The sequence below is a fragment of the Ochotona curzoniae genome, unplaced genomic scaffold (genome assembly GCF_017591425.1).
Source record: "Ochotona curzoniae isolate NIBS_2020 unplaced genomic scaffold, NIBS_Ocur_1.0 contig_291, whole genome shotgun sequence".
NCBI lineage: Eukaryota > Metazoa > Chordata > Mammalia > Lagomorpha > Ochotonidae > Ochotona > Ochotona curzoniae.
The window spans coordinates 15,809,752-15,818,677 of record NW_024465649.1 but is presented as its reverse complement, the minus strand read 5'-3'; the positions used below and the strand labels follow the sequence as shown (position 1 = coordinate 15,818,677).

The following is an 8,926-nucleotide window of genomic DNA, read 5'->3' as shown; positions in this document are numbered from 1 at the left end:
AGTGGGATCATCCAACTCCATCTAACACCACATGGCCTCCCCGGGGAGGAACCGAGCAGGGCGGTGGGGGATAATCTCATGCTCTGAAGCCCCTCCTACATTTTAAAATTGACATATCCTTTAACTTTATGCTTATTAACTCTGAATTTTAACCCATCACACGAAGATTCAGAAACAAGTGTTCCCCTCCATAACTAACACCTTTATGCTCGCCATTTATTATGTGAGCCCTAAAGGTTGTATGGACACTATTGTTAAGTTGTTCTCATTAAGACAGAAAAAGGGCGGGACAGGGGAGGAGTGTGACAAATCAAATCCTCAGGTTGGATCAATCAGATAAACAAAGAAACGGCAGGTGCCTTTATAATTAACAAGCACAATGAGCTTGTACTGCCTTTGTGTGAAGACCTGGGACTTTTCAAGAAAAATAATATTTCCTTTACAAAAGTAAGTCTCTATATTCTTATTACTTGTTTTGTTACATGAAGTTGACTATTCTAGAGTCATACTATGATTAGTGATGATAAAAGTGAAAATTGTGAAGCAATATGGATTATTTTTCTGGTTAATATTAAAATATATAAATTCACATTACACTTTGAAGATTTAAAATAATTCTAAAACATTTATTTTAAGATAGTAAATATGTGGGTAAAATTAGCACTTCAATTATGTAAATATGTAAATTGTCACATATCATGCATTTGATTTTATCTAAAAGATAGTTCCAGTTAGTAAGAAGCATTTTTTCCATTTCACAGTTCTTAATACAATAGTAATTTTCTGCTTTTGATGAAATTTTTCAAAAGTGGTATTACCTTAACATGTTTGATTCCTCTTACTTCTAAAATAAGAGAAATATAGACGGAATGGCAAAATTGGAGATGTACTCTTTTATATTTCTCTGTGTGGGATTTTTCTGCTGCTTTTGAAAGATCATGTAAATACAGAGATAGACTCAATTATAGAACATAATACTCAAAATGTATGGCAAAGTCCTATATATGCCAGATTCTTCACTTTGAAGAATTCACAGCAGAACTGGTTTTGGAAACTGAACACTGAAATAATTAGTGATCTTTAAATGCCTTGTGCCAGAATTAAACTGTGTTAGTAGTACATTATCTGGGTTTCTTTTTAATTCAGACCCTTCTCCATTCTGGGTTCTGACATGAATCAGTGTTAGAGAAAAATATATTCATTTACCAATACAAGGTATATATACCAAAATCTCTAGAGTATGACAAAGAACTAAAACTTATAAAATATGATTTTTCTAAAAAAATGAAAATACATCGAAACTTTCCTATTCTTTTCTGTGTAACTCAGTCTTCAGAATAATCCTTGTCCTCTTCTGTAAAGTCAGTTCTAACAGCACAGCCATTTTTCTTACGAGAAAACTGACACACAAAGAGGTGACGCATAGGACCTCAAATCATGGAGTCAGGATTCAAATGAGTTTGGAGCTTTGAATACCAATTATTACCCAAAATAACAAACTAGAGTCCCTGGGAAAGTGATAGTTATAAAGAATAAAATTTGCCACAAACATTGAATCTAAATCACTGAAAATAACAACTTTGTATCAGGTTCTTTATATATAATGAATCTGGCAGTGTGTTAGGTTTAGCTCTTTATCTTCCCTTTCTTATATTTAATCTTTAAAATCACACAATGATGTATTTTCTAGCTGCACAAACTTAAGCTAGCTATTTAACTTTCCAATTTAGGCTTCTGTTTTCTCATTAGCTCACATGGAGATGAGATTGTATAAAGTGCTTTTAAAAAATGTCTTGCATAAAGTAAACTCTTTTTTTACAAGTTGTATCATTTGTTTATTTGATTAAAAAAAAGAGTAACACTGAGGTAGGCAGATACAAGTCTTCTACCTGCTGGTTGACCCAACAGGTAGCCCCAACAACTGGGGCTGTGACAGACCACAGCTAGGAATCTGGATCCCCATGTGTGTTTCCAGGTTGGGCCATCCTCTGCTGCCTGCCCAGGACTGCTACCAAGGAGCTGGATTGGAATCAGACTATCAGGGACTTAACCAGGCACTCTGATGTAGGATGGAGGCATTTGAAGCAGCAGATTAATTTCATTGTGCCACAATGCAAGTGCCCAAAGGTTTCAGAATGATAAAGTGAACATAATTAGGTTAATATACATAAAAAGTGGGGTTAAAACCTGCAATGAAATGTTTAATACCTGAGTAGTTTCTTACTATGCTAAGCTGCATTGAATTTCTACCTGTTAACCTTTGTTAATGTTTTCCATTTCTGCTATTTTGATCAAAGTCAGAGATAGTGAGATAGTACAACAATTCTGTTTTAATTCCAAAATCACCAACATTTACTACTGAAGTTCTAAAAATACAAGTAAGCAAAAGAGAGAGAAACAAAAATGACCCATAATTCTACCTTCCAAAATATCAAGTTGCCTTTTCAAAAAATTATTTCAGCATACAATTTTGTGACCTGCTTTATTCTCTTTGATAAACATTGTTAATATTTCTTTATGTTAGAAATATTCATTGACTGGAGCATGATGGTTTTAGAATACTCCACTGCGTGATCATTCCTCTTTGTTGACCATTTAATACCTGTTCGATGTTACAAATAAGGCTTCAGCAACCAATCGCAAAAACAAATCTTTGAACATGCTTTGGATAATTTCCTTAAGATAAATCTATAAAAGTAAACTGGGAGAATTTCGTGAACTCCTGCACTATGAATGGAAAGTTGGAATAGCCAGGGGGAAAATCATAATGCTTGACACATATTGTCAATAACAAACAGTTACTCGTGTAGTGAAATCAACATCAAACTTGTTACATTTCTCCTCACAACTTTTTTTGTGTGTATTTTTGTTTTTGTTTTGTCTTAATCACCAGGGCCTCCTGGCTTTTTGTTTGTCTGTTTTATTTTCGGTTTCCTTGTAGTTCGGATTCTTTTTCAAGCTTTAAAAGCAGGGAAAACTTCAGAATGCTGAAAACTGTGAAATGATTGGCTAGGAGTCAGAAATAATTACGCTTTTTCCACTTGAATTCCCCGTGATCCAGGGAGGTTTTTTCTTGACCTATAATGAGACATTGAACGAGATGATTTCCTTAGATTCTCCATTCTAGCACTTGATCCTAAGCTTACTTTCTCCTCATACCTTTATTTCCCCTAGTTTGAATCACGGTGATTTTCTTTAGGTAATAGTGGACATTCTTAGCAATCCAAGTCCTGAGTCTCTTCACCGGGGGAGATCAAAGAAGTACTGTAAGGGTCAGGGAAGACCAAAGTCTGTGTTCCCAAATTTAATGATCATTTCCTCACCTAACACAGGACCGACATTGTACTGTTCAAATGCGCAGTGCAGCCCAGAAGGCCACAGTAACTAAACGGCTCCCCCAAGTCATTGGAACCAATAAACATTTTGACTAACAACCACAGATTCAAAAAGTCTTGGTCATTTTGTTCGAAGCGCACTGATTTCGGTCTTTGTCTTCATTTCTCAATTGACATAGGATGTATGTTAGCAGGATTTGCTTAAGGTGTGTACATTGCCCGTGGAAAGTCACCGCCTTAACGTTCTTCAAAATGTTAACGCGTATTCTAAGGGCCCTCCACAATAGATCCCGTTTATCACCCCGCAAGGCCTAGCACACTCGTTCGCCACTCACATTGTCCCAAATGGTGTCGGAGGACTTGTGTTGTAAACAAACTACCCCACTTATAATCGAAGCAGAGCACAGCCAGCAGGATCGAAGGAGAGAGAGAGAGAGACCAACTCATTCTACTTCTGCAGTGTCACTCTAAGACCAGCCGGGAGGCCAGGGCTGGAACCTGACTGCCATAGCCTTGTGCCTGCGCCTCCGCGCGCGGCGCCCCCTGGAGGCGGCGGGCCGGCGGTGCAGCGCGGGCGAGCGAGTGCGGTGCGACTCGCCCCACGTCCTCCCGCGCCGCGCCGCGCCGCGCCTGGCCTCCGCCGCCTCAGGTCCGACCGCGCCGCCGGGAAGATGCGCCTCAAGAACCAGGTAGCTGCGCCTCGGCGCCCGCCGCGCGCCCCCGACGCCCCGCCCACTCGCTGTCACGGGCGCCCGCCGCGGGCCGCGGGCAGCGGGCGGCCACGTGGCCGCGACCGGCCCTCTGTCAGCGCCCAGCCTCGCCACCCCGACCGCCCGCGGGGCGCAGGGCCGCTGGAGGAGGGCGCCGCCGCCGCGTCCCCCGGCTGACCCCCCGACCCCTGGCCGCCCCCTTCCGCCCGCGGCGCTGCCGCTCCGGGGCCTCTCGGCCACACCCCCGCCGGCCTCCCGAGATTTCCCGCGCCCCTAAGGAAGCAACTGAAACTTGGGGCGGCGCGTGTCCGCCTCCCCGCGAGAGACGCGGAAGCCCCCGCGCCACCCCCACCCCACCTCTGTGCCTTTCCCTGAGGGGGCTTCGGGGTGGCTTTGCCAAACCGACTGCTGGCGCCAAAAGGTCCGGGTGGCTTTGGTTGAAGAAAGGTCCCAGGGGACAGGGCCCTGGGGCGCGGATCCTTGAGGGGCCCCCTGTGTCTGTGGGACTCCTCGTTAATTGGCACTTGGAGAGGACAGCACCGCCCCTGCCCTTGTCCCCGTTACAGCCCGGCGTGGACTTGGGGTGTTTCTGGATGAGATGAATAGGCGCTGACCGTGCACCAAGCAGTGCTGTTGTGTGGCTAAGGGGAAAGGCGCAGGTGTGGGGTGTATATGCGTGCTGTAATTGTCATCTCTCTCAGCTGCAGGCTGACATGGTAAACACGTCCTGTAATCTGGAGTCTACTAGAGACACAGTCGTTTTCTAAAGAGAACCTCCCCACCCCGACATATGCTAAGGGACCACGGGGAAACGGAGGGGAGTTAACTTCCAGAAAACAACTCCAGGTTGGGGCCGGGGAGGGGGCTTGGGCTTACGGGGAATGAGTCGTGTTGATTCCCAAGCTGTTAGTGGATACCGCTCAAGGGTGATAATTCTCAATAAAGTCTTCCCTCTGGGGCATTAAATACCTGCCTCGCCAGCACAGTTGGTCCTGTGCCCTGGGGTTTGCTGAAAACCGATTCACATCCCCTGCCTAGGTGATTTAGCAGAGACTGCTGCGTAGTCCCCTCCTGCTGTTGTTCACCTAGTTTTTCATATTTTATAAGATTTGCAAATTGACACTGAACAGGCTTTCACCTCAGTCATTTCAGAGTAAGTTTGATGTTTTAAGTGAGATGTTGAATGGAGCTCCATTCAAGAGAGAAGAGTCTGTGTGAAGTGTTTTGTAAATGTGAGTAGGTTGAACTTTAAACACTGAATAAAATTAATGTTCACAGGAATCAAAAGATTCCACCCAGATGTTTGCCTTTGTGCTTCTGTGATAAGGTGACAGTACCACGCTGCGTGGTGCCTCTCCTTGTGGGTCTTGGGTGGGGTGGGCGGGGCGCTGTGATTAATGGAGCAAGTGGATGGTTGCTTTGCTTTTTTTTTTTTTTTAAGCGTAACAAGGGAGGAGTTATGACTGACTTTTACAAAAGATTTACTCGCTCTGCTAATTGCTCTAAAAGTGTGTGCAGGAGTTAGATGTACACTTTCAGTTGGAGAAACTGCTAATGATCTTCTGTGGTTCTCATTGGTGTTAGACTCTGGAAGCTTGGCTTGCTTATTGAGGTGAAGTACGGGGCGTGGGTTGTAATGGCGGTAGGTTGTGAGTTAGAACTGGAAATCTCCTTAATTGCTCTACTTGGAAAACAACAGCATTGTGTAGAGACCGTGTGCTTTAGCCTGAAAGATTCCAATTTAGTCTTGGTTCAAGTCTCCTCCCCACCGCTTGGTAGTTAAGTGCCTTTCTAGTTTACTTCTTGATCCACTCCCTGTTCTCTAGACCCAGTACAAAGATGGTTATAAAACCAGACTTGCCTGGGAGTTATGCGAATTACATGGGAATTATGTGAAAAGCCGTGTATGTATAGTGCCTACAGTGTGAGCAGCCAGTAAATACTTGTTAGCAAATAGAACACTGGAGCTACAATATGTTTAAAAGTAGTTACTCATAGTAGGAAAGAAGGATTGACTACAGGAAAAAGGCCTGGGGTGGGGAGGGAAACATGAGGGAACTCCTTGAGATAATTGGAATATGCCAAATCTTGATTGGGATGCTGAATGGTAGAGTGCATCCATGTTCCAGAACTTGCCAAACTGAAGCCTTAAGATCTGTGCATTAGATTTCAAGTGCATTAGCTCTCAATAAACTTAATTTCTAAAAATTAACCTCTCAATGTATTAAGTACATGACTTTGGGAGCCCTAACCTTGCGTCATCTAGTGAGTCACCTCAGGAGTGCCCTCTGCATAAAGCTGTATCTTCTCCATAAACGCTGATAAGTCATCGGAAAGCTACAAAACAGTTGAAATTGTTTTCTTCAGGTTGATGTTAAGGCTAATAGTTCATAGAGAGGAATGAGCCTTTGACTTGTGGTAAGATTATATTTAATTTGGAATTTGCATATGCAATTAGTTAAAAACATACATAAAACATTCTGTTTATCCCATAGTAACTAATTTGTGTAATATAGCCATCCAGTAAGCACAACTCCTGAAAAGTAATAGAGGTTTTTGCATCTCTTGCTTCCAGTGAATTATTTGCATCCGTATAGTTAGTGAGGTATGTACATTTTTTCCCATAGAGCCAGACACACAGCAAATACTGATCTATGCTGTTTGTTATTTTTAATATTGATATACTCATATTTTCTGGAGGTCAGACACCATCAATACTATATGGACTTTAAATATCAATTCATCATAAAAAAGTGTAAACGTTTTTCAAGTAGAGGCAAGTCAGTAATTATTAATAAGATGTTTTAAAAATAAAATTTTGCTTATCTAGACATACTAGTCAAAAACATTTTAACCTTAGCTCTTGGGAATACAGGTGAAGAATATGGTGGAAACCAAAACATTTTCAAAAAGCAAAAATATCCCCACAAAGATTGGGTTAGCTTGTTTTTGCACAGGCTAACAAGCTTTTTGATTATGGAGACAGTTCTAACATGCTTAATTCCTTAGTTTCTCACCCACTGAAAGTAGATTAGAAGGCTTGTTAGATAGGTAACACATTTTAACTTTCATGAGTTGTTAACTGGAAATGAGGTGTGAGCAAATTACAAAGATAAGAGATACCAGTTTTAATCTTAAGTAGACGCTATAAATGAATTAGAATAATAATTATTCCTGGTTTGTTGGAAATTTCAATTTTATTCTATAAAAGGGTTAAATAATCTTTTAAAAATCTTTTTAAATTTTAAATAATCTTTTTAAAGAAGGTTTGTTTATATTTATTTACTTACTTATTGGAAAGATTTACAGAAAGAATGAGAGAGCAAAAGATCTTGCATCTGCTGAATCACTTCCTGAGTGGCTGCAGCAGCAGCCAGTGTTGAGCAAATCTGAAGCCAGGAATCAGGAGCTGCCTCCAGGTTGGTCCCAAGGCTTTGGGTCATTCTGCACTGCTGTCCCAGGCCACAAGCAGGAAGCTGGATGAGAAATGGAGCAGCCAGGACATAAACATCACCCATATGAGGTCCCAGCACAGGCAAGGCAAGAGTTTAACTACTGGGCCATCATGCAGGGCTCATGATATACTCTTTTAAAGTGAGGAAAGAAATATATTTTAGAAAATGTCCGTATGATACTGATTAGGACATAAACTTTGATTTCTTCTTCTTCTTTTTTTTTTTTTTTAAATAGCTTGAAAGGCAGAGTCATGGAGGGAGGGAGGGAGAAAGAGAGAGAGGTGGATTTTCCATATGATAATTTACTCCCCAAATTTTTGCAGGGCCAAAGCCAGGAACCTCATCTGGGTCTCCCATTTGCGTGGTAGGGGCCTAAATGCTTGAGCTATCCTCCAGTGCTTTCCAGGTACTTTAGCTGAGAGATGGATCAGAAACAGAGCATCTGGGACACAAACCGGTTCCCATATGGGATGCCAGAATTGCAGGAAGTGGCTTTTCGCTGCCCCACACCATCACCCCCTATACTTGGGTTTCTTAAAAGGCAAGATTTAGTTAACTGGACATTTTACTTAACTAGAATGACTCACTCACTGTACTGCATCTGTTGAAATTGTTACTTGCAATGTATTATTGGGAACTGTATTTAAAAAAAAATTGCATTTCTCTTTTGATGCAACCTCATAATAAAACGAATCTTATTTGAATGATTAATTTACTAAGGCTACCATAACAGAGACCACAAATTGGGTGGTTCTAACAACAGAAACATGCTTCCTTGGAGTTCTGAAGGCTAGCATTCCAAAATCAAAGTGTAGGTAGGGCTTCTCTGAGCTGTTTGTCATTGGCTATTTTCTCACTTTGCCCTCATCTCTTCTTAAGAGATATCAATCCTATTGGATTAGGACTCATTCTTATAAAATTATTTTACTGCTTTAAGGTCCTACCTCAAAATACCACATTCTGAGATACTGTAACATGAAACTTCAACATACAAATTTGGGGAGACAGTTTAGGCCAAAACACATAATGCAGGTATTTAGTAGCTAATTGGTAATGCAAAGCTTGTATCATTGTGTAATAAATTGAACAGGTCAGAATTTAATTTTCTTGTTATTTTGAAACAGTTCAATTTAGATTTAAATATTGTAGTTCACTGCTGCAGTGAGAAACCCAGAGGTTTTTATCTGAAGCTGATTACAAATGAGTTAGAGCCATTGTCCAAAATGAATTTAACCTTTAACGGAGCTCACTAACAATTGTTTCCTTCATTGAAAGACAAAGATTGTTGTGCCTCCTAATCTCTTACATTACAGTTCTCTGGATAATGGAGGTAGGAGAAGTGATTTTCTAAAAACAGTTACCCCTTTGATACTGTCATACTTAGTTGTGATTTGAGCTTTTTGACCTTTTAGATATCTCCATAATA

The 8,926-nt window shown here is 41.2% G+C and overlaps 1 protein-coding gene across 2 annotated transcripts in view; it reads left to right on the top strand.

Moving 5' to 3' along the window:
- The first annotated feature begins 3,902 nt into the window (after positions 1–3,902).
- The window catches only part of ELAVL4 (ELAV like RNA binding protein 4), a 151,644-nt gene continuing 146,620 nt past the window's right edge, over positions 3,903–8,926 (top strand). For both annotated transcript variants that reach the window (XM_040978577.1, XM_040978571.1), the window contains exon 1: positions 3,903–4,024. In XM_040978577.1, the coding sequence (XP_040834511.1) occupies positions 4,007–4,024 (18 nt within the window). In that variant the 5' untranslated portion in view covers positions 3,903–4,006. The remainder of the gene's footprint in view (positions 4,025–8,926) is intronic.